Genomic DNA, 26,377 nt, shown 5'->3' on the forward strand with positions numbered 1-26,377 from the left:
TTTCAAAGCAGCTCCTCAGGGAAACTAGTTCCTGAGCATGGTTGTAAAGGGAATGGAGGCTGGGTTTGCCTGTGGCATGGCGAATGCAAGAGTTCGATTGCAAAGAGACAATGGAAACCTATTCTGTTGGAGATGGGCAAGTTTTGAAGTAGGGTTGCTAACTAGCTGGGGAAATACAACTTGGCTTGCTTCAAACTGCAGCCACCAGATGGTGCTAGAACCCTGCTTTCTTCTCCCTCCATTTGTCTCCCTCAGTCGCCCCAGTTTTGAAAAGGCAGACATGGAGGCAGCTTGCTTTATTACCTGGTGCAGCTCTGTAAATAGTCCATGGAGCACCGGCTATATATGAGAACTGACAAAGCATACAGAATGAGATGGAATATCCCTGGGTCAAACCTCACCGGCAAAGCCACTATTTGGTTGACCTTAGGTTACCGCCGTCTGCAACAGAGGGGTTAGCAACGCCAGCCTCCTTTACAAGGCTGTTACGAGGATTATTGAGGTCATTTACATGAAGTGCGCTAAACGACACTTGAAATGTGCTGTCTAAATGCCAAGTGGTGGTATCATTACTTTCTCCAACTGAAAGGCAAGCACTTGTGCTTAGAGATGGCTAATCAGTGCCATCTGATTGCTACGGATTGTATCCAAGGATGGCTTGGCACTAGCAAAAACATTTCTGCTTGCATAAGGCAAGGCACCCGATTTTCACCAAACTTCGCTACCCACTACAGCCCCATGTGCCTCCCAAAGAGTTGGGGATCTTCTGGAACCGTCTGGGCTATGGCACAGAGAAGGCCGCAGTATGGGTACGGGGGTGGGGATGTTGAATGAAAATCAAATGTTCTGCTTTGCATAAGCATAGCCACTTTCTACTAGTCCACCATGGGATACCACCCAATGAGGCTACTGCAATTCACACATCAACGATGGCTGGAGATAGAAGGTCGTTTAAGGAAATGGTAGGATACTGTACATACATCAGCATTTCCTTTGGTATAACATGCTTACATGTCTTTTGTCCTGCTTTTTACCCTCTGGCCAAACAGGCATTGCAGGTTTTAGAAGCCCCTATAAAACCTGCACAACCTTATTTACTAGAACTGATAGTGCGATGAGAGAGCTTCGGCTATTGGGCGGTATAAAAATGTAATAAATAAATAATAAATAAATAAAATGTGCCTGTGCACAGCATGGAACAGTGAAACTTCCTCCCACCTTCAGTGTTCTGAAAATACTGTGTTATCTGCCTCTCTCACCTGCATAATGCCCAAAATGTGCTAGCCACGGGAATCCTCAGAAGTAGGGGAAATCATCGTGTTTCTGTCTTATTAAAGCAGCAGCACGGATGGAAGCAGGTTAGAAAGAATCACGTGTGTGGGAGCAGCTCAGGAATGCAGGGCAGCAGGCGCCTCCTCCTTTTCCTTCTCCTGCCATTATTCAGCAGCCTCCGGACTCCCCACTCCAGCCCAGCCCCCTCTCGCCTTCCCCTCTTTGCCTGCAGCTCCAGGACCAGCATTTGGCGTCGCAAAGGTGGACTCCCCTCTCTCCTACCTACACCCCCCTCCGAGAGTACCGTGCCACGAGCATCATGACGCAATGGGATTGGCTGCCGAGGATACACCGATACGTCTCCTCTGCGGCGATTGGTTAACGTGCTAGGGAGGTCCTAGCTGGTTCTGTTGCAAAGGCGAATGCCCGGCTGCCTCGCGCAAGCAGGAGACGGGAGAAAGGACGAATTCGCCAGGGAATCGCTCGTGCGGCTTTCCCTGTATAAATAGCTGCCCCGCAAGCCGGCGCTATCAGAACAAAAAGAGTAGGGCCTCGCTCGTATTGGGCCCTGACAGAGCCCAGGGAGAAAGCACGGGGGCAGCCCTTGTAGCCAAAGCCTTGTGTCACCGGCTGCCCTCGGCCGCCAGCAGGGATTTTCCGACTCATACTAAAACGAATGATGGAGAAGAGCTTTTGGAATGCAAATAGACATCTTTCCCCGTGGCTGAAGGAACACACTGAGCTACGGCTAGAATGTGTTGGTTTACCTAAGGGCGAGAGTAATTAAAAACAAGCAAAGACAGATGTTCTGGTCCATGAGATTTTGTTTCTTTTAAAATCTAGGGGAAGAGGGATCCAAAATCAACAGTTAAGCAAGAGCTTTCTTAGGACCAACCGAAATGCCACAAAAGATTGTGCCAGCTTTCTAGATCTGCAGAACTCTTCATCAGGGGAGGTGGCCCAAAAATCAGGGGATGGGGAAAGAAATGGAAGAGTTCAAATATTTAGGTTAGACCTTTGAGCCATGAGGTCTGCCGTACAGTTTCAAAATGGTGATTGCCACCCAAATGAGGTGTTGCAGGCTTCAGCCCAGAGCCTTCTGGGACAAAGATTTGCACAGTGCCATTTTTTAGGGGCCACCGTCAATCAGCCAAACAGAAACATGTTGCCCCTCTAAATGGCTGTTGCAATGCATTGGCCATGGGACAGACATTGATCATGCGGGATGAGGACAGTGGGAGTTGTAGTCCAACACATCTCAGGGTGCAGATTGCTTTTTTTTTTTTTAATTGTATGTATCTGTATCTGATGATGTGGTTACTTTAGAGTCGATGGCAAAGGTGTGTTGGCAAGTTGTGGCTGTGGGGATTTCGGATTGTATTCAAAGCCTGTGGTCTAGTAGAAATATACATAGACTACTAAAGTAACACATCATAAGAACCCAAGAGCCCTGCTGGATCATGTAGTCCAGCACTCTGTTCACACAGTGGCCAACCACCTACTCAAGAGAAACCCACAAGCAGGACATGAGTGTAACAACACCCTTCAGCCCATGTTCCCCAGCAATTGGTGTATCTAGATTTATTGCCTCTGATACTAGAGGTAGCACATAGCCATCAGGACTAGTCACCATTGAAACTGTTAACATCTGCTTATGACTTAAAAGGGTGGTCTAAAGCACTTTGCAAAGCGGGGAGAGAGAGGGAGGTGTATAAGGTTTATCTTAAATTTAAAGATAAAGCCCATTGCATCCTGGCAAGCAATGCAACATCAATTGAGAAGACCATGTCTACCAACTGAGGGATGTGTGTAAGCTTTATCTTTGTGTTTATTATCTGCATCCATTTTCTGTCAATAAATTATCATTCTTTCACTCAACAGGACATAAATCACATGGTACCTTCAAATCTGTTTAGTGTGGGTCCTGGCTGGATTAGGGCCCAGGTTTAAGATGCTCCCCAGAAAGTGATATTCCATGGCATACTGGCTCTCAACATGGGAGATTTCATTTAGCCATCTTGGCTAATAGATGGTGCTAGAACTGTTCTCTATGAGTTTGTCTAATTCCCTTGAGAAGCCATCTAAGCTAATGGCCATTCCCACATATCATGTGGCAGTGAGTTTGTTGTGAGAAGAAGAGGTACTTTCTTTGGTCTGTCCCAAATCTCCTACCAAGCAATTTCATGGGATGACCCCCAGTTCTGGTATTATGAAAGGGATAAGAACTTCTCTTTACACCATGCATAAATTTATCAACCTCTATTGGGTCCCCACCCCAGTCGTATTTTGGGCATTTCCTCAACCAGTGCTGTGTATACTTGGTGCAATAAAAGAATTAACAATCAAAATTATACATCATCAAAATCCGAATTCTGGGTCAAGAAGAGCCAGATGATGATGATGATGATGATGATGATGATGATAATAATTTATTTCTTACTCGCCTCTCCACTTGGATTGAGGCAGGCAACAACAGTAATATAAAACACATTAAAAACTGATTAAAACATAGCATACATGATTAAAACATCCTAAAAACATTCTAAAACTATCTCGTAATCAATATAAACCACACACATTAAAGACATTAGTGTTAAAAGTACTGCAGTTTTCTAACATTTAACTGTTACCCTGGACACTGTATTTGAGTCACCAAACCTTTCTGTTTCTCAAAGAGTATCTCTTTCTGTATTTTTTCATTTTACATAATTTATTCTGCTTCTGCTAGTTAAGGAGACGGGTCATTTGAAGACACTGAAGCACAACCCCCTGAGTTCTGAAAATCTACTCAGCCTGCCTTCTCCTCTGGTTTCTGAGATCTTGCAGTGCAATAATTGCTCTCCTAATTTCAAACCTATCTTTCCAGTCTTAAGAGCTAGAAATGTGGGTTGTTGCTTTTTAACAGAGAGCTGAGATTCTCAGGAGCTGATGCTAACATGGTGCGATTGAGCCACCATTGCACGGCCTTCCTATGCCTGAAAATGCAACATGGAAATGAGTAAAGTGCACATCTATTGCTCATGAAAACACAGCGTGGCCTTCAGACTTGCACACCTCCCTTGCACACCTTTTCTCCATCAAGAACAAATGTGTGTTCGCCTCATCACATTCTGTTTCCTCACATCTTAAGATCCAGGGTATCTCTTCTAAAGATCCTATTTGAAGCAAGCAAAATATAGATACAACTGCTAAGAAAAAGATCCCTGTGCTGCACTATCAAGAGTGGATTCACGCAGCTGTTTACAGTGAATGATCAATTTTGAAGTGCAAGTCTTCATCATGATCTTCCCCATAGCTCCCAAGGAGAGTCCAAAAACTCAGGATTTCACAAACTCATTCTAGCAGTTCTCATCACAACCAGGAGCAGGACTTTCGTAAAGCTAACGGGGTCTTCATTGCCCATTCAAGATCAAGCCGCCCCAACATTTCAGTGTAAGCAAACGTAAAGTGATGCATGTTGGGACAAAAAAAAACTCAACTTCAAGTGCAACCTGATTGGTTCTGAACTGGCAGTGACTGACCAAGAAAGAGAGCTTGGGTTGTGATGGACAGCTCAATGAAAATGTCAGTGTGCGGGCACTGTAAAGAAGATGAACTCCCTGTTAGGCATTATTAGAAAAGGAATTGTGAATAAAATGGCCAGTATCATACTGCCTTTATACAAGGCAGTGCGACCACATTTAGAATACTGTGTACAGTTAAGAACATAAGAGCCATGCTGGATCAGACCATGGGCCCATGTAATCCAGCACTCTGTTCACACAGTGGCCAAGCAGCTGTGGACCAGAAACCTACAAGCAGGACACAAGTGCAACAGCACCTTCCCACTCATGTTCCCTATAACTGGTGTATATAGGGTATATACACTGATGCATATAGGCTCACAGTTCTGGTCACTGCACCTAAAAAAAGATATTGTAGAGCTGGAAAAAGTGCAGAAAAGGGCAACTAAAATGATCAAGGGGTTGGAGCATCTCCCCTATGAGGGAAGGTTACAACAGCTGGGATTGTTCAGCTTGGAAAAAAGGAGGCTAAAGAGGAGACATGAGAGAGGTGTACAAAATAGTGTGGAGAATGTGGATAGGGAGACATTTTTCTCCCTCTCCCGTAATACTAAAGCTTGGGATCATCCCACGAAGCTGATTGGTGGGAGATTCAGGACAGATAAAAGGAAGGACTTCTTCACACAGCAGGTAGTCAAACTACGGAATTCACTTGCACAAGATGGCCACCAATCTCGATGGCTTTAAAAGGGGTTTGGATAAATTCTTGGAGATGACTATCAATGGCTCCTAGTCCTGATGGCTAAGTGCAACCTCCAGTATTAGAGGCAGTAAGCCTATATACATCAGTGGCTGGGGAACATGGGTGGGAGGGTGCTGTGGCACTGTGTCCTGCTTATGGGTTTCTGATCAACAGCTGGTGTGGCCACTGTGTGAACAGAGTGTGGACTAGATGGACCTTTGGACTGGTCCAGCATTTTCTTAACATACTTTGCTTTACAACAGGGAACAATATATCCTTGCTGGGAAAATTCATTTCCCCCCAGTTATTGTGAAGATTGCAGCTAAGCTCAAAGGGGGCAGGGAATTTGGGATTGCAGTGGTGGTGCATCGTGGCTGATCGCCCCGCACCCATGCATGCCACACGCACATTTCTCACTTGCATTATTGCAGCACAGCTTGGCGTATCGTCCAAAACTGGTGGGTGGCATGGTAGAGCTGTGTGTGCGTTGTACCTACCCTACAACCTAGGTGCACTAGACGTTGTAGGGTGGGTACAAACCACCACCACCACCCACCGTCCCATGTGCTGGGATTGCAACTCGCCCTGCTGCATGGAGAATAATGGTGGTCACACGGGAGCGGTGGTCACAATGGCTTCTTCCCCCACTACAATTGTCCAGATGCACCCAGTGATGCTTGGCCCTCATTCAGGTGGATCCAAGTTAGGTTGACCATGTGTCCTACTTTACAGAGGGCAGCTTTCAATTTGATGGGCTGTCAGATCTCTATTTGATTGTGTCTTCTATTTCAAGGGTTGCATAGAGGTAAAAGCAATAGTTCTGAAGCAACAGGCATTTCCCCTTTTATTTACAGACTAGTGCAAAGCCCTTGTCATCATGGACACTAGTAGTCTGTTTGCTTTCTTGCTTCTTTGCTGGCCATGGCTCATGGGAGTTTCAATCCGACAGCATTTGGAGGGTCACACGTTCTCCTCCTCTGCTTTAGGAGAAATGGATCACTGAGTGATTGTGGATCACACAGTCCAGGTTCAGGTCTGTCTGTCTTTCCAACAGATTTCTGGACTCCTGAAAGTCTGGCTTTTTATTGGGTATAGCACTGAAATCGCACTTAGGGTTTTGATCCTTGATCTGTGTGGAGAGATGCAAATGTACCCCATTTATCCTTTCAGAAATGATTGGTAGCCTTCAACACTGTCAATCATTTGCAATCCTAGATGGGCCTATTCAGAAAGATGTTTCATCGAGTTCAATGGGTTTTACTTTCAGATAAGTGTGTATAACTTGGGTGCAGAACCTCCTTTCAGTGAAAGAGCAGAATTCCATTTCAGAAATAAGAGTGCTTTCAGACAGGGGGAAATCGCATTTCCTTACTGTCGCTCTGCTTCCTGCTTCTCTTCCGCATTTGAAACCTGCTGAATTACATGGGAAGAGAGCAATGACCACATGGCCTGTAATTTAAAACCTCCCAACCCATATCGTTCAATGGGACAGCGCCCTCTAGTGGGTAATGTATAGCACAATTTCGTCTGCGCACGGCAGGAAATCCTGAAATATTTCAGAAGAGTCGGGTTTTCCAAGGTTTATTTTTAAACAAATTAACTGGGAAAAGGAATGGTAGATATGTAGGACATGCATGACATCATCAAGATGACCAGTGAACCTGTGTAAGTGGCCAGTTAGGAGCGTTCTATAAATCGCTCATTTAAAGACGCACAAAAACTCTCGCAGGGGATGGAAGCAAAGGCAAAAGGATAAGGGCAAAATACCCAAAATACCAGCATAGTTTATTTTAGGGGGCAATCTGTCTAAATGCATGTTTAGACAGAAAAATGTCTTAAAATTTCCAGCCTGGCTGGGGAATGCTGGGAGTTTTAAGGCTTTTTTTCTGTCTAAACATGCATAGGATTGCACTCTTAAAGCTGTTACTGCTTAGGAGGCAGATTTTTTTTTATTTATTTTTTGTAGAATAGGGGGAAAAACTGCACAAAATCTGGGAAACCACCAAATGATCAGTGGATGGGGGTGGGGAGATGGGGACAGGGGAAGGGGTTGTGGCCATGCCGAGAACCCCAGGGAGCTAGATTGATTCAGATTGGTTCTGGACCCTTGTGTGTGTAGGATTGTAACCTAAAGGTGGTTAACATAAGTCTGGGGTATGGCAGATATTCATAGATATGCTCTCAGGAGGAGTCCTGTGCTGGTGGGTCCAGTTTTGGTGGGTCTGTGATTCCATTCTGGGTTTCAGTCAGACCCAGCCAGAACTCTAATGGAGCTATCCAAGGTGATGAGCCTATTTGGGGGCTAGGGTTTATCACCCTGGATAGCTCCTTTAGTGTTTTGAATGGATTCACAGCCCACCGAAAGTGGAGAAACCAGCATCCACTGCATATAGGAGCCTCCTAACTGGGTGTTGGTTTTGCCCAGGGGCAGGGTGTTGTGCTAAATCAACTTTCCCCAGCACGGTGCCCTCCAGATGTTTTAGGCATCAACTCCCATCAGCCAGAACAGCCAATGCTCAAGAATTCTTTGAGTTGTAGTCCCAAACATCTGGAACGTTCCAGGTTGTAGAAGACTGAGCGAAATAAATAAATGTCAGAATGAGCAATCTGGCCCCATCCACTGACCAGAGAATGAAAGGCTGAAATGGGTTGGCATCCCTGCTCCGTGCCAGAAACAATCTGCTACCACTGCCAGATGTCCAGGGATGGCAGAGGCAAAGGGGAAGACACTCTTGGGTCAGAGGATGAAGGACCACTAGATAGCTGTACTGAAGCAAGATCAGCCTGGCTTCAACTGGGCATGAATAAGCTGTTGGCACTCAACACCAGAATTTGCTATTAGAAGGAGTGACAATAACAATTATTTTTATTTTAAATCCCCACTCAGCTGGGAAGCTCACCGAGTGATCTTAGTCAAGTCACTTTTTCTCCAAACCTCATTCTTTCTCTAATCAACCTCACAAGGTTGTTCTGAGGAGACAATGGTGGTAGAGAACCTTGTAAGTGGGCCTGAGCTCCTTGGTGGAAGGGTGGGGTTAAAAGGTAATAAATACGTTGTAAATGTCAGATGATAACAACTCACCTCTTTATTCTGGCATTGTCAAACTGATCTCTCTCTCTGTCTTTTAATCCCACTCCTCTTTCCTTATGTATCCTGTCATTTAGTTTGTACATCTGAGGGCACGGCCTTTTTCACCCTCAATTATGTACAACATCTGCTGCAAGCATTGTGTATTTTCTTTTATTTTTATTTATTGCATTTATAGCTCACTTCTTTTCCTCCAAGGAACTCAAGGTTTGACATAATTTTCCTCCTCTCCATTTTTATCCTCACAACAACAACAACCCTGTGAGGTGGGTTGGGTTGAGAGTCTGCGACTGGCCAAAGTTATCCAGTGAGCTTCCATGGCCGAGTGGGGACTAGAACCTGGATCTCCTGGCTCCCAGTCCAACACTCTCACCACTGCAACGCACCGGCTCTCAATTATTGAATTTTAATTGCTGTGAGCCACTTTGGGAGGCATTTTTTCCCCTCTGGAAAGCAGGATAAAAACTTACAATTGATTAATAAATTAAATTGTCTTTTGTTCTTTTCCTATGTACATATGTTAATCCCGACCCATCTTATCTTTTCCTCTCAGAATATAAGAAGATGGAAATGGCTAATTTAGAGATTAAAATTGCCTTCTTCTTCTTCTTCTTCTTCTTCTTCTTCTTCTTCTTCTTCTTCTTCTTTAAAGAAAAGAACATTCTACTAAAGCTCAAGAACATGAACTGTATTGAGGGTTCTGGCTGAAGACCCACTGATAGCACAACGCTATGTATGTTCACTCAGAAGTCAGTTCAGTTGCTACCATGTTCAACAAGACTTAGACGGGGCCGTAGCACAGTTTGCATGCAGAAAGTCCCAAGTTCCACCCTTAGCATTACCAGCTGAAAGGATCAGCTAGCATTAATGTGAAAGACATCTTGAGTAGACTTTTGAGTTTGGTGAGCACTTCTAGAATTTTGAGTGTCTTGGGAGGGAGGTTACCTATTCATAAAATGGCTACCATGGTGGGAATAGCTGGATACAAAACATCCCTTTCTCAAATGTCAAACTAGCGAGACTAGAAGAAAAGTAACTTGTTCAAGAACAAACCTGAGGGAGTTGTTGGGAGGGAGGGCACCACACAATTAACTTTGGGTTGTATCCAATGTTAGACAAACTTAAGTCCCATTGATTTCAATGGTTCTACTCTGAGTAGGACTAACATTGGATACAACCCATTGTAAAATGCTTTTGGCATTAGAAGTGCTGCAAATGATGTTGTAGTAGTAGTAGGCCATGGTGGCTATCCACTAAGGAGAGAAAGAGAGCGGCAGCCTATATATCCACCTTCCCCAACCTGGTGCCCTCCAGATGTTTTGGACTGCAACTCCCAGCATTCCTGACAATTGGTCAGGCTGACTAGGGCTGATGGAAACACTTCAAGAAGGATGCAGACAAGTTGGGGCATGTTCAGAGGAGGGCTATGAGGATGATCAGGGGTCTGGAAACAAAGCCCTATGAAGAGAGTCTGAAAGAACTGGGCATGTTTAGTTTGGAGAAGAGAAGGCTGAGGGGAGACATGACAGCACTTTTCAAATACTTGAAAGGTTGTCACACAGTGGAGGGCCAGGGTCTCTTCTCGATCCTTCCAGAGTGCAGGACACGGAATAATGGGTTCAAGTTACAGGAAGCCAGATTCTGGCTGGACATCGGGAAAAGCTTCCTGACTGTTAGAGCAGTATGACAATGGAACCAATGACTTAGGGAGGTCTTGGGCTCTCCCACAGTAGAGGCCTTCAAAGAGGCAGCTCAACAGCTTTCTGTCAGGGATGCTTTTAGGTAGATTCCTGCAATGAGCAGGGGGTTGGACTCGACGGCCTTATAGGCCCCTTCCAACTCTACTCTTCTATGATTCCAAGTCCACCACCCCTGGAGGGCACCAGGTTGGGGAATCCTATTATACCTGGCATGAGAATGATCTTTACCGCAGCTTTGCATCTTGTGGGACTGAACTTCTGGAACAGGTTTGAGCCTCCGCCTCCTCCTCCTCCGCCTCCTCTTGGGGATGATGAGTCGTTAAGCTCCTTCCCGGGGAGGCAAGAGAGGGAGGGGAAGGGAACACACGTGCCTCCTCCGCCTTGCTCCCAGTTCCACCGCTCGGGCGCATGCGGGCAAGCGCTTGCCCCCGCCCCTCCGGTGACCCGCTTGCCTGGGCGCATGTGCGCAGCGAGTCCCGCTCCTCCCTCCCTCCCTCCCTCCGTAGGCTGCTTGGGCGAAGCTTCCTCCTCCTCCTTTTCTTGCCTCCCGCTCCTGCTGCTCGGCATTCGCTCGCGCACGCGCTTTCCGCCGCGAGCGCGAGCTTGGGCCAAGCGAGCAAGGAGGCAGGCGAGCGAGCGAGCGAGCGAGCGGACAGGAGCAAAGAGGCGGCGGCAGCGGCGGCAGCCAAGATGGAGTCGCGGCTGGAGCTGCAGCGAGCGAGCCGGCGCGTCTTCTAGGGCCCCCTGCCCGCCGCCTCCCCCCCCTGCCCGTGTGCCCCATGGCCTGGCCTCCCGCCGGGGCCCCCTTGGGTTTACCCTCGGCCGGCGCCGGCGCCGCGGGGCTCCCGGGGCCCTTCGCCCCGCGCCAGTGAGGAGCAGGCGCCGGTGCCGCCGCCCGCGCCGGGGCGCCGCTCTCCGTGTGTCTCGGCCGGGGCCCCGCGCTCGGAGCCGCCCGGCAGGATGCTCCCGTCGCAGGAGGCCTCCAAGCTGTACCATGACAACTACATGCGGAACTCGCGGGCCATCGGCGTGCTCTGGGCCATCTTCACCATCTGCTTCGCCATCATCAACGTGGTGGTCTTCATCCAGCCCTACTGGATCGGCGACAGCGTCAGCACGCCCAAGCCGGGCTACTTCGGCCTCTTCCACTACTGCGTGGGCAACGAGGGCAACAACCGCGAGCTCACCTGCCACGGCTCCTTCGCCGACTTCCGCAGCATCCCCTCGGGCGCCTTCAAGGCGGCCTCCTTCTTCGTGCTGCTCTCCATGGTGCTGATCCTGGGCTGCATCACTTGCTTCGCCCTCTTCTTCTTTTGCAACACAGCCACGGTCTACAAGATCTGTGCCTGGATGCAGCTACTGGCAGGTAGGAGGACCGGCCAGATTCCTCTGCCCATAACTCTCCCCTCTCCACAAAGCCAAGTATCCCCTCACCTTCCCACCTACCCTCCCCAAAAGCAACTACAGGAAAGGGAGGAGGTAAAATGGGAAAGAGCCGAAATGGGGAGCAAAATGCAGAAGGGTTGCATAGGAGCCAAGAGAGATGGGCTTGGTTAGCCAGGAGTTTGTATTGATCGGGCTATTCGCTAAAGGAGGAAGGTCTTGGGTAACATGGACATTCAGCTGTATGGGGGTGAGGGAGAAGGGAAGGCACTCCCCTACACACAGGGGACTAAACTATTTTGGAGGGTTTGATCATTGCATTTTCATGTAACAGGGGTACCAAATTCTCTGGAGCAGGAGGAGGCCTAACAGGGGAAGCAGGTTCAAAAGCCTTTCTTGACTGGGGCCATGTATATAGTGTGTCTCTCAGGGTACCAAATATGGAAGGTTTAATGGGAGCTCTTAAGGTAACAACCACAAGGAACTGCCCACTGGATTAAATCCTCTAGATATAGATAGACCGTTTCTCTGAAAAAATGAAGAGTGACCGCTCCAGTTTGGCCTGGTCTAAGTAGTAAGTATTGGAGCAAAATTGGCTGACTAGACTGGAGGATGTCTTGGGTAGGGGTGTGTGTGTGCACATGCACACACGATGGGGTGGAACATTACCTACCTTTTGGTGGTTCTCAGTCTGCTATAGGAATTTGAGTGTAGTTTCATCTGAGGATGGGGAGGGGGCAGGGAGTGAGGGAGGAAGGAAGTCAATACCTCTCCCCAGGGCTCAAATAAATTACTGAGAACTGTCTTCAGCTTAAATAGAAAATTCCTTTGACTTTAATTTTAAATGCTTCCAAGATTTAACGATTTAAAATGAGCTCAGAGACCAAATCCTCACCACAAGGGCCCGGACACATAATCCTGGGGACTGGTCAAACAGCCTACTGCCTCTATGTCTCTCTGTCCATGGTGCTGAAGGGGCTAAACTGAACACAGCGGACAGGACTGTGCATAGTGTTGATTGGTTGCAATGCCTGGGAAGGAGAAGCCAGCATCCTAACAAAAAGACATGGACTCACTTTTTCTGGGTGGATAGGGCAGACCTGGGGTTAGGTGTTAGGAGCATGAAAATGGTAGCACTTGAAAATTGCTGTCCTGAACCAGGAGGGATTTTGGTAGGTATAGAATGAAAATGGGGACAAGAAAGGTATCTCCCCTTCAAAATGGAGGTAGGAAGGCTGTCCCCTCCTCATACAAACTCTGGGCTCAGGTCCAGCTGCTGGACCCAGCCTAAGGAGGAAAGACTTGAATCTCAAATGAGCCAAGCTGCCTAGCTCAGCACTGAGGGAAGAGGTGGTGATTTAATGTATGTTTAGCAGAAAGGAGGCTGTTCAAAGAGAGCCATTGAGTCTGTTGGGGTTAAAAATTATGGCTTTGTTAAATCTGGCAATGGGCCAATGGTGGCCAGGGCTTGTCTCCTTATGATGGAGAGAGGCGTTTTCTCCGGCGTCTCCAGCCAAGCACAGTGATCCTGGTGTGTATTCCTTGTACGGTAGACCTTCTATCCCATGAAGGAGTTGTGGACAGGTACAATGCACAGTCAGAGAAGACAGGACCATGAATGTATCAGAGGTTAGCTGCTGCTGCTGCTGCTAGAGTTCCTCAAAGGGCCATAAAGCTAGGCTTAGCCCTGCTTGGATAGGGCACATGTGGAGAAGCAGTTGATCATCTGCCTTCCCATCTGTGCTAAATGTGGGGAGGTGTTGGAGGTATTATAACTTAAAGAGGCTGATGGAACAATTCGACCTCTTCCAGGAACAGAGGGGGGATCCAAGGCTCTTGCACAATGGCCCTTCCTATCTGTACTCCTCTCTGAACTTGGAGTGAACTTGGTTACAGATTCATAAACCAGAATCCCAGCACTACAGCCTCCATGTACCCTACTTAGGGCCAAATTATCTGATGTGATAGGAGGCTTAGGATGGCAGTGAGGTTGGAGGTCCTGTAAGCTCTTAGAAGAAAAATCACCTGGGTTGGTGCTTTCTACATGGCAACACAGCTGAAGTGATTTTTTAAATATTTTTTTTTCAAAAATGGGGGATTAAAGTTTTCTGCCTTTCTTGCTCCCAGCAGTCCTAGGACAACTCCAGGTGAAACCTGAAACCATCACATCACCTTCTAGAGCAGGGGGATTGAACATCTTTCAGCCTGAAAGCCAAATTTCCATTTTGGAAAAGCTCTCTGCAGGGGTGGGGTGAGAGCTGCTGTCCAGTGGTCGGTGGGGCAAAGGCAAAATGGGTGGAAACAAAGGCAAAAACAGCAGGGCCAAAATATCCCAAATATCAACCTGTTTTGCTTAAAGATTTTCCTGCCAGTAACTAAAGGCATTTCAAACTTTTAGAATGGGGAAAAACACACCAAAACCACGAAACCATCAGTGATTGGAGGAAATGGATGGGACTAGAAGAAGGGCCATTTTGGTGTGTGTGTGTGGGGGGGGGGAATCATGGAGGGCTGGACTGGGATCCCATGAGGGCTAGATTTGGTCTCCACACCTGCACCTCTGTGCTACAGCCTAATTTGAATGTCTGCAGACCCCCTCCTTTCCCAATCCATCTTGACACTGGGATCATGCAGACAACATGACTTCAACATCAAGTCAGCCTCTTCCTTATTTCCTCCTCCATCTGCTCCTTCCAATATCTTGCCTGGTGAAGGAATCTGGCAATCTTGAAAGCTTTAGTAAGTCCAATAAAGGTATTACACTGATAAGGACTTTGTAATTTTTCTAATGGCCAATGTGGCTAGCTTTTTTTTTGTAATGATGTTCCAGTTGCCCTTGGTGGGCAAGAAGAAGTCATGGCTGGAATTAGAGCACCGAAAGGCTTCCAGATGAGTGCATTGTACTCAGAAGCAGCTTCTGACATGGCAGATAGAGGTGTAATCTACACCAAGCAGGACATTGTACTATGAAAATGGTCTGAAAGCAGTATATAAAAGGCAGGAGCCACACCAAGCAGGATATTGCACTATGAAAGCGGTATATGGTATGTGTCTTATGGTCTACAACAGTTGTCAGTGCACTTCAATACCGCTATAAAACAGTAGTGTGGCTCCTGCCTCTTATATACTGCTTTCATACCACTTTCATAGTGCAATATCCTGCTTGGTGTAGATTAAGCCAGAATATGTCTCTTGGTGGATTGTTGCCTGATTCCTCTAATAAACTAAACCCCCAAACCAACTCTATTCTTCCAAGCCACTATAGTGCAGAATAAAACTCAGAAATGAAAATTACTCAATTCAGCTGCTAAAGAATTAGCTTAGCAGGGAAGGGGCAAAAGGCTGGAACTTGTTAAGGGCACAGATCAAAGAAGCCCTGAAAAATCCTGGCATGCCAGAAGTAAAATTGTCAGCAGATAAGGGCTCTTTTTAGCCCATTAACTGTCTTGTTCTAACCAATTAAGAGATTAATGAGCCAATGACAGTTAATAAAACAGTTCTACAATGGAGGCGATATTTTCAGGATATTTACCAAAGGTGGCCATTTATCTTGGCTAAATAGCATGGTCACACTATTTGATTTTGATTTTTGATTTTTTTGAGGAAAGAAAATGTCATCTTGAGTGCATTACATGAACTGCGATATGCTTACACAGACAGTTTGCAATTGATGCCACTGGCACCAAAGAATCATTTCACAAAGCTCTGTCTTATTTCGGATAAATTACTCAACTAAACATGCCGATTTAACTGATTTATGAGGTAACTATCCAGCTCATCAGAAGGTAAACACAGCCTGAGCATTTTGGTAGTTGAGAAGCTCTGAAGCCCCTTTTAGCACAGGCATGAATGAAGATAGGGCTGGTGCAGGGCAAAATGACTGTGGAGAACACAGCATGAAGCGAAAGTCCTGGAACAAGTTGAGTCAAACCTGGGATGATCACCAGAGACAAAATGTTCATCCTTTTCATCTTCTGCCTTAGACATCCACATTCTATTCCAAGGCAACACAGACATTATCCTCAAAGTAAAATATACAGATAAAAATGCAGGAAAAATTAGGAATTGGGATCTCCTCACTCTCAAAGGGTGCTACCTCTCTCTCTCTCCCCCCCCCCCAAATTACCTAGAGTCAAAGGAGGAGGGCAAAGGGAGTTAGAGATAAGGGGTCTGAAGTTTTAGCCTGCCATCCTTTGCTTCTTTCCCAAATTGGCCCTCCCAAAAACCCTGGTTGTTCACCACAGACGTCCATTTTTATTCCGGGCTCAGTATTTGAGATACTACAGAATCTAGAATAACTAATTTAAAGGATATGTTGCCATGGGTGCTAGTAGTCCTGCTCCATTCCTGCTTTTTTACTCCTCAGTCCCCTCACCTCAGAGGGGCTTATGGACAATGCAAACGTGGCTCATGATACAGTGAATCTCCCCTCCGAAAGTTGCGTGTAGCATGGGTCCACCACCACCCCATGTGCATCCTGTTTTGCCACCTCTGTCACCTTCACCTTCCCCACTTCAGTATAAAACAAAAATGAGCAAAATCTATCTCGTAGATATCGAGTAATAAGCCCTACACTACTATATTCTTATACAGATTTTCCCTGCGCATAATGCAAAAACAGTTATATGGGTAAATGAAAAATAGCAGACAGAGGGAAGAACAGAGGTCATATCTGATGGGCCAGCTTTACCATTACACATAGACTTGGTTTACATGATAATTTTCAGCCACGGTGGGTTATATAAGCCACTCTATAACCTATTCCATAACCCAACTCTTGCTCGTAGGTTGATGTGTTGTCCAAACGTGGTGATGGTGGGTTGTTGGTGTGGTTAACAAATCACCCACAAACCTAAAATGAGCCATGTCTTCTGGGTGGTTTGTTAACCACACCAACAATCCACCCTTGCCAGGTTTGGACGACTCAACAACCTACAAGCTGGGGCTGGGTTATGAAATGGGTCCTTATGGGTGCTTATTTATTTATTTATTTATTTATTACATGTATATACTGCCCCACAGCTGAAGCTCTCTGGGCGGTTCACAAAAGTTAAAACAGTAAACATTAAAAAGTATACAAAATTTAAAAAACCATCAGAAACATAAAAACAACAGTATAAAAACACAGTATCCATTTATAAAACAACAGTTCTGGGGTCCGTTAAAAAACAAACTTAGCGTTGTTAAATGCTGTTAAATGCCTGGGAGAAGAGAAAAGTCTTGACCTGGCGCCTGAAAGATAACAGTGTTGGTGCCAGGCGAGCTTCATCGGGGAGATAATTCCACAGTCGGGGGGCCATCACTGAAAAGGCCCTCTCCCTTGTTGCCATCCTCCAAGCTTCCCTCGGAGTAGGCACTGGGAGGAGGATTTTAGACGTTGAGCGCAGTGTACGGGTAGGTTCATGTCGAGAGAAGCGTTCCATCAGGTATTGCGGACCCAAGCCATGTGGTGCAAACCACAGTGGCTTATTTAAGCCACCGTGGCTGAAAATGTGCATGTGAACTCACCCAGGGTGAGGTGGCTGCCTCAGACTCATGAAAGAGCAGCAAATCTTTAGTTATTTAATGTATTGTTGTTGTTGTATTTTTGCTGCCATGGGGGGTGCTTGTGGGATTTTTTGCATCAGATCCCAAAATAATGTGACCAATCTTGAATAATGTGTTTCTTTATTTGCGGGTGGGGTCATTTTCTGCCTTACCTCAAGCAGCAAAATGGCTTGGGCTAGTCCTGACTTGTAGGTAATCACTCCAAGAAAATTCTATCCACCCCTCCTAAACACCTGTACTAGGGTGACCATATGAAAAGGAGGACAGGGCTCCTGTATCTTTAACAGTTGCATAGAAAAGGGAATTTCAGCAGGTGTCATTTGTACATATGGAGAACCTGGTGAAATTCCCTGTTCATCACAAAACTTAAAGCTGCAGGCGCTATACAAGAGTGACCAGATTTAAAAGAGGGCAGGGCACCTGCAGCTTTAACTGTTGTGATGAAGAGGGAATTTCACCAGGTGCTGCATGCATACAAATAGCACCTGCTGAAATTCCCTTTTCAATACAACTGTTAAAGATACAGGAGCCCTGTCCTCCTTTCCACATGGTCACCCTAAATATAAGAAATTAAGTGTGTCTGTGCATGATGGGGAGAGGAAAAGGAAGGGTGGCATTTGCAGAACACTTCCAGTTTCACATTCTCACCTCTTGCATTTTGAGTTGCTCTTGCCGTTGCTTCCCTAGTTAGTTGATTCCTCCTGTGCATTTTTAACCAAAGCCAATTGTGGAACCTGTCTTTTTAAAAAGGAAAAAAAGGCTGCAATCAGTATCATGATGTCCGCAGAGAGATGCACAGCTTTGCCTTATTCACCAGTATTAAAGAGGTTTCACCGTATAGCTCAGCAGCAGTTGGTGGCAGAAGCCTAAAAGCTGGGAGTGTCAGTTGCTGGAGGGGAAAGCAAGGGAGCATCTTTATTTACTTATTCAATTTAGATCCCATCTTTCCACCCAAAATGGCACTTGAATAACAATAATCAATACTACAGATTCAAATTATTATTCCTGCAGTTCCCAACTTTGAGTCCCCAAATGTTGTTAGATTACAACTGACATCACCCCTGCTCATGGACTGTGCTGGTTGGGCTGATGGGAGTTGTAATCCAACAACATCTGGGTACACAAGGTTGGGAACCACTAGTTGACTTTACCCTTCTTGCTCTCTAACCTTTCTGCTGCTTAAGTCTGCTGAGCTCTGCAAAATCCCTACCCAATGATAAAGAATTTTGACATGGAAATGCAGCCCAAAAACAACAATCCAAAACTGGGCAACACAGATCCTTGGGAAGGGATCCAGCTGCTGTGAGTAGCAAAAGCATAAAGACCTGTAGCAATTTAGGTTAAAGCAGGGCTTGTGTTACCCTCTGAGGTTTCCAGGGATAGACAAGAAGGATGCTTGTGTTTGAATAACTAATACTTATAGCACTTGCACTTTATAGTACTTTTCTCACTTTAAAGCACTTGGATTTTAAGATCTGGATGGTTTAATTCTTTTTTTCTCATTTAACTATTATTCGTGCCAGCTTTGGAGGTATAGGCAAAGGCTCTGTTGGTTTTTTGGTTGACTGGTTGTGTGTTGATGGTTTTATTGTATTCAATTATATATTCATGATTGAGTCATGTTAGTAATGTCATATATGTGGCGGTGGCTCCAATTTTACTGGGGCTGTGAATCCATTCTGGGTTTTACTCTGAATCAGCGAAAACTCAAAAGCAGCTATCCAAGGTGCTGGTCCTAATTTGGGGCTAGAGTTTGGCACCCTGGATAGCTGTTTTAGAGTTCTGCCTGAAACCCAGAATGGATCCACAGCCCCACTGCAATCGGAGCCTCCTGGTACTATGTTTTATATAGGTTGTTAACCTGCCCCTGGGCTCTTTGTGAGGAAGGTGGGATATAAATCATAGAATCATAGTATCGTAGAGTTGGAAGGGGCCTATAAGGCCATTGAGTCCAACTCCCTGCTCAATACAGGAATCCACTTTAAAGCATCCCTGACAGATGGTTGTGCAGCTGCCTCTGGAATAAATAAAGACTTCTGTCCTTGGATGGCAAAGAGAAAGAAAGGGCCCCATGCCTCCATACATGTCTTTGTTTAGAAACATAGTTCCAGCAGCGGGGTGGGGGGGACATAGCAGCATTTTGAAGGCATGAAATGGGATTCAAGGCTGTTTCACACTGGGGCCGGGAACAGCATTCCAGGCTGGAGAGCAGCTTCAATCCAAGTCCACGCTGTCTCTGTTTGAAAACACTTTAAGTCTTTGATGTCTAATTAGTGGCTAACAAATCAGGGAAGGCTCTAATTAGGGCTTCCCAGAAAACTCCAGCTGAAGAAGCAGTGCCTCCCCCACCCCACCCCCAAAGGAAGCCGGTTCTAATTAAGAGGAAAGAAGCTCCTGCATTCCAGGTCGGGGGCGAAAGGCAGCCAGCTGCCCTCTCCCAAACACTCCGAACGGGGGATTCTTTTCCTTCACAAGATCCTCCCTGTTATGAAACTGGGCCCTGTAACACCCTCATCGTCAGGTGGACGGCCGGATCTCAGGCTTTCTCCCAAACCTGATCCTTCCAGAGCAGGGGTGGGCCTTTCAGCTGCAACCTCCATCAGGCATTGCCAACATGGCCACAGATGGGAGACGGAGTCCAGCGACGTCTGAAGGGCTAGAGACTCCCCACCCCTGTCCCAGAGTGAGCAGATGGGAAATGCGAGGCGAGGGTCCGGCCTTCTTCCTCCGCAGAAGACACTTGTCATTTTTAGTTGTGGGCCAGCAGGGACAAACACACAGAGGCAGAAGTAGCAGCTCGAGGAGATGCAGGAGGAGCAGTGAAGAGACCCCCGGCATATGCGCCTTTCGTATCCTATATCTTGGTGCGTTGATGAAGGGCGGCGGCCGCATTTCTCGCTAAACAGCTGTGAAACTACCTCAGTGCTGCTTGAGGCCCAGCTTGCTCAGGAATCACAGCCTTTGGTCTGCAAGGCATCCTGCCCAATGCCAGGCTGCTTGTTCAGGTCACTGGGGAATGGAGGAAAGGCACATAAGTATACAAAGGTTCTGCCAAGGGCCGCGTTCCCTCAGAGCAGCCTTCCTCAACCTGGGGCGCTCCAGATGTGTTGGACTGCATCTCCCAGAATGCCCCAGCCAGCTGGCTGGGGCATTCTGGGAGTTGTAGTCCAACACATCTGGAGCGCCCCAGGTTGAGGAAGGCTGCCTCAGAGTAATCTGAGGTCTGTGGTGGGAAGTGCCAAGGCCAGTGGTGGGCAGGGCCAGAACCCAAAGTGGGTTTGTCACCCCTTTTCCCTCTCTTTCTCCCACCCCACTGTTTTCGTCTCCCTCTTCCGTCCCACTCAACAGGCTGCCAGGGGAGGGCGGATCGCTCTTATCAGAAATCTGAATTGATTGCACACAGAAGACTTTTGAAATTAGGCAGAGAGCCGTATGCGGCCTTAAGCTTAATTTCATGCAGCCCTAAGGCCACAGGTTGCCCAGCCCTGATACAAATAAATGCATTTAAAAAAAATACATTTGGCAGAAGCTGTAGCCCAGTGTTGGGTCATGTGCTTTGCCTGCCTTGGACTCAGACTTTGGGGAGCCCAATGGCACAATTGGGGGAGACACGTAGACAGCGCAAGACCACAGCCACTCAGAATAAATGCGGACTTGGAGGAGTGAATGATCTGACCCAGTGCAAGGCAGTTTTTGGAAAAGCTATACACTCTGATCCAGAAGGAGCTCAGTGGTCTAGCACATGCCTCTCGCCACGGAGTTAATTATTATTGTTTTATTTATAATAGTATTTATTATTAACACCTTCCCATTTGAGAAGGCTGTGAGAATTTCGATTTACAGGGGTGGGGGAATCTGTGGCTCCTCAGATGTCGTGGGACTCTAACTCCCATCAGCCCAGCTAGCATGGCCAATGAGACAGGATGATGGGAGTTCGAGGGCCACAAACGCCCCACCCGTGCAGTTTAGGGGCTGGATTCAACCTGTCCTGACTATAATCGGTGTGTAAACCTTCTGTCTCTCTGATTTTTTAGTTGCTTTTATTTGCCGGCTGGCTATTCCTGTTCCCCCACCCCACCCCGATCTTGTGTTGCGTTTTTATCGTATTTTATTCTTTCTGTTGTTGTCCCCCTTGAACTGTACAAAGGAAAATGGGGTGTAGCCCTTTTAACAAAGAGAGCAAGCCAACCAATCTGCTTTGCATGCTCAATGTTCCCAGGTTCCGGGGACAGGTATGGTTGGAAAGGACTTCTCAGCCTGAGACTCCAGAGCAGCCTTTTCCCCAACCCGGCGCCCTCTATAGCTGCTGGACTGCAGTCCAGCAGCTATGGAGGACGCTGCGTTGGGAGAAAGGCTGCTCTGGAGTGTGGCTGCCAGTCCGAGCAGATAGCACTGGTTTTGATGGGTAAATAGCCTGACGGTATAAAGCAGCTGCAGAGGAATCCCCTTTTCCCTCTTCTCTGAAGGAAGACCCTTAGGCAGTGTGTCAGCTCAAAGAGCAGAAGAATGACTCCAATACTGTGAGCCAGGCCTCAGGGAGGAAAGCTTAGTTTTGAACATCTGTAGTATGGAAGGCTTGAATGGGACAGCAACCCAGAGGGACTGAGTTTTCTAACTTCTTGATGGAAGCAGGGTATTACGTGGTGCTCCGGCTCTCTGATTTGTGGCATGCTGACTCCTCCTGGGTATTGTGAATTGAGCTGTAGGGGCCTGAGGAAGGTCCTGCTTTGTTCCTTCCCACCCCCCATCCACCCCAATACTCCCATGGCCACCCAGGCTGAATTAAAAGCAATGTACATGTGTGTTCTTATTTTGCATGAAATTGGCTAAATCCTGCTGCTTCCTGCCTCTTGCAAACCCCCCCCCCATTAGCTTTTGATTGAGCTCCCCAAAGAGGTTCACCTGGCTCCACCCACTTTGACATAAGGAAAAGCCTGTTGTGTTCACCCAGAATTTAAAAATAATTCATGTAGTCTTGGCCTCCAACTATTTAAATCTGAATTTTAATTCTGGGGTTGCTGCATGTTTTTAAGTGTGTTTATGCTACCTTTAATTTTAAGGTCATGTTTTATTTTGTATTTGAAATGTTCTAATGTTTTTTTATTGTATGACACCCAGAGATCTGTACATTATGGGGCATATAAATGTTTGTAATGAAAAAACATAAGAACAACACAAATTATTATTGTGGTTGTTAGTTAAGCTACTTTTTAACATGCGGGGCTCTGCATTTTTAACTGCTGCTGTTTTATTGTCATAATGTTGCAATATTTTTAGTTTCAGGCTGTGTTTTTTATTTGGTGTTTTTTTGTTTGATGATCTATTTTCAGCCTTCCCCAACCTGCTACTTCCCAGATCTGTTGGACTACAGCTCCCATAATCCCCAGCAGTGTGCCCCATGGCTGTGCTGTTGTGGACGATGGAAGTTGTAGTCCAATGTGCCTGGAGCGTGCCAGGTTATTTGAGCTATATGTTACGATTTTGATGTGAAATATATTAGCATATATCAGTCTTTGAAATAAAGACAGTAGTTCAGCCAAGAGATCCAAAGGGTGACGCTCTGAAAGTCCTGGGTTGGACCCCAGCCTTTGACCCTCTGTTTATTCTGGGTAATGACGCCCAGTCTGCGTTTTGTGGGGCTCTTTTAGTAAATACATTTGTTTCTTGACAACCCATCCACCCAGTAAAAATAATAATCCATACATCTAAGCACATAGTGTCCCAAAGCCTATGAAACCCTTTCTGCTTGGGGGAAGCCACCTTTGAGTGCATCCAGGTAGAGGGCTCCTAGTGCTACCGGTCAAAAGGCATTGGCTGAGTTTGGATGACATGCTAATCAACGGTTGTTTCCCATTCTGTTCCTATTACACAGACACACACACACCCAGTTGATTAGCGTGTCATCCGAACCCAGCCATTGGGTGCAGCTCTTCCATCTTTCTCTCTTTAACAGATTTTTTCTGGGCAGGATCTACACTACTGCTTTATAATGGTTTTGACAACAGTTCAGACGGAGGACACATTATGAGCTTCAGCCCACATACCTGCTTCCCTCGGATTATCTCCGTAGTGCTAAGCTTTTGCCATTGTTGTTGTTTTTGCTACCTGGTATGCGATCCTTTGCATACCAAGAAGTGAGTTTAAGGGAGGAAATGTAAAAAAAAAAAATCATTAAAAATCAATGGATGACCCAATTCAATTCAAATTTGGTATGCTTAAAGCTCTCCCTAATATCTATTACTGTGCCAATTTTGGTGTCTTTATCTTTAAAGCTTACACAGATGTAAGCATTTCTTTAAAATCCTGCTCCTGTGCCCCAGCGACAGCTCGGAAGATACGCTCAAAAAGTAGGGGCTAAATACGGGGAATCTTTTGGCTTTATTACACAATTAAGGCAGGAGGCCTGGGAGTACTTCACAATCAAAGCAGATTATAAAGTGGAAAACTTCTGAGTCCTTTGCATGCAATTCGCAGTGATTGCACAGTATAACGCTGGTGTGATAAAGCTCTACATATACCATTTTCAAACCGTTTTCAAAGTGTTATATCCTGCTTGGTGTAGATCTGGCCCTGGTAAGAAAAAAGAGGGAAGAAGTGTTGGAAAAATATGGGTTACTGATGGCAGGCGACAACATCTGCCCCCCACCCCCTGTAAAATTTCGTGTTTGAGGCAAGGCGCTTGCATGATGAGAGCGTCATCTGGAAGCACTCTTTCTTGGAGAATTTTTCAGTGGGGGGACATCTCATATTGCTCTGGCGCCCAGAGTAGCATGTGGAGAACATGGTGTCCTTCGATGAATCAGAAGTTGGCCTTCTCCTCCTTAGTCAGAAGCTACTTTTTTCACTAGGACCATCTTTTGAATTGTCCCAAAGCTGTAGGCTCAGCAGTTTGAGCTTTTATTTATTTATTCCTTTATTTTATTTTATTTTACTTCTAGGCTGCCTTTAAGGATGGAACCGTCTCATTTGCATTACATTTCTATCCCCCCCCCTCCAATTACTTATCCCCGTTCAAGCAGAGACAGGCAAAAGGCTCTTTAACCCTTTCTCGTGAGGTTGCTAGAACTGGGCCAGAGGGTTAAAGGCATAAGAACTGTCTTGCTGGAGCAGGCCAAAGGTAGTGTGACCATATGGAAAGGAGGACAGGGCTCCTGTATCTTTAACGGTTGTATTGAAATGGGAATTTCAGCAGGTGTTATTTGTGTGCGTGCTGCACCTGGTGAAATTCCCTCTTCATCACAACACTTAAAGCTGCAGGAGCCCTGCCCTCTTGAGCAGATACAAAAGAAGGCAGGGCTCTTCCAACTTTAACTCCATTTAACTGTTGTGATGAAGAGGGAATTTCACAAGGTGCTGCGTGCATACAAATGCCACCTGCTGAAATCCCCTTCTCTATAAGCTGTTAAAGATACAGGAGCCCTGTCCTCCTTTCCAATATGGTCATCCTAGCCAAAAGTCCACTTAGTTCAGAATGGCCTGACCAGGGTCGCCTGCAAAGCTCTCCAGTGGGACAAGATGGAGGAAGCCATCCATAGGAACATGGGAAGCTGCCATATATCAGCAAACCATGTGTCCCTCTAACTCAGTGCTGTCTACACCAGGAATGCAGAATCTCACACCATCTTGGGTTCACCAAATGGCCACACTCCCTTTTTTGACCCCACCCCTTTTCCCCCAGACATCAATCATTTGATAGTTTCCTGGCTTTTTGTGCAGAACGCAGGTGGTTCCAATGTCAGTGAGACAATGAATCCTTTCCCGGCTTCAGTCAGAACTCCAAAGGAGCTACCCAAGGTGCACCTGGAGTGGATTCACCACCCTACAGACATCAGAGCCATCAGCTTCTCTTGCTTTGGGGCAGTTTCCCCCCATTCTAAAAGGCAGAAATATTGTTCCTAACAGTTACTGGCCGGAAGAGGTTTGAGCTGGTATTTCGGCCCTGTCTATGTCGTTCTTGGTCCAGCCCTTTTTTGCCTTGGCTGGGCAATGTGGCCCTGAAAGCTTCTCTGAAATGGATTTCGGCCCTGGGGCTAAAAGAGATTCAACATCCCTGGAGTAGATGAGGGCAGAAGGCCAGGCAAGATCTTCCGATAGATCTCGGGATGATTTGAAGTGAGGTTTCTGACTCCCAGTTGTTTCACAATAGTAACAACAAAATGACTTCCCCCACCTAAGTTCGGCTGCTGAAATGAAGAGAGGTTGGGATAACCAGGAGTGGACTTTGGTGTGTGAAACATCTGTGAGCTCAGTTCAGTTCTGGCCCTAGAAACAAATTCCGGGGCAGGCTCAGGGTGTGCTGAGAGATACCCTATCCTGTGCTGCTAAATGCAGGCCCTTTTCACCTGGCTCTGCACCAGCCTTTTCCAACCCGGTGCCCTCCAGATGTGTTGGCTGAAGGTAATGGGAGTTGTAGTCCAACACAACCAGAGGGCACCAGGTTGGTGGAGGCTGATTTACATCAATTGGCAGCGGGTCTCTGATTTTGCGTCTTTCCCCATCCAACCTGGAGATGCCGGGGACTGAACCTGGGACGTTTGGCATGCAAACCAGGTGCTCAGCAGCTGAGCTGCAGCCCATTCTTGCTTGTCCCCAGCACTTGGTAATTAGAGAGAATCTGCTGGCTTTAAGCATGTTAGGAACAGCAGGTGAGTCATATCAGCCCCTTTGCTGGAGGCTTCCCTTTGTTGTCCTGTTAGTATTCCCCCCACCCCAGGGCTGCTTCATTGCAGGTATGTAGAGCGGTCAGGCAGCTCTTTCTCCAGCAGCAGCAGCAGAAGCTGAAAAGCCTTGCATGAATACAGCGGGTGACTGAACCTCAGAGGAGGAAACGGGGAGATGCAGGAAAGATGAAGCAAAGATGTTTTAGCCCGGATTTCGAGCGGCTGGTTTTGCTGTCATCCTGCTGCACTCTAAGACCGGCTGTATTTCATGCTGTGGCTGGCTTTGGAGTCAGAGCCCTGCTCCTCAAACTCACATGAGCTCAGACACACACAGTTCCAGAAAATGGATCATCGTAACCTCGCTGGAGAAAGGTTTGGGGTGGGAGGAAGCAGCAACAGCAGCAGTGCGCACAGGAACCAGCCCCACAATCCACTGCCAAACACAATAAAAACTGGATCAGCAAAAAGCCTTCATCAGCCTT

General features: G+C 46.6%; 1 protein-coding gene across 1 annotated transcript in view; it reads left to right on the forward strand.

Annotated features, from left to right (window-relative positions):
* The first annotated feature begins 11,232 nt into the window (after positions 1–11,232).
* The window catches only part of LHFPL4 (LHFPL tetraspan subfamily member 4), a 58,289-nt gene continuing 43,144 nt past the window's right edge, over positions 11,233–26,377 (forward strand). The window contains exon 1 of the mRNA XM_063122121.1: positions 11,233–11,671. Within this exon, the coding sequence (XP_062978191.1) occupies positions 11,266–11,671 (406 nt within the window). The 5' untranslated portion in view covers positions 11,233–11,265. The remainder of the gene's footprint in view (positions 11,672–26,377) is intronic.

Source organism: Elgaria multicarinata, chromosome 3 (genome assembly GCF_023053635.1).
Source record: "Elgaria multicarinata webbii isolate HBS135686 ecotype San Diego chromosome 3, rElgMul1.1.pri, whole genome shotgun sequence".
In the NCBI taxonomy this organism is placed as follows: Eukaryota; Metazoa; Chordata; class Lepidosauria; order Squamata; family Anguidae; genus Elgaria; species Elgaria multicarinata.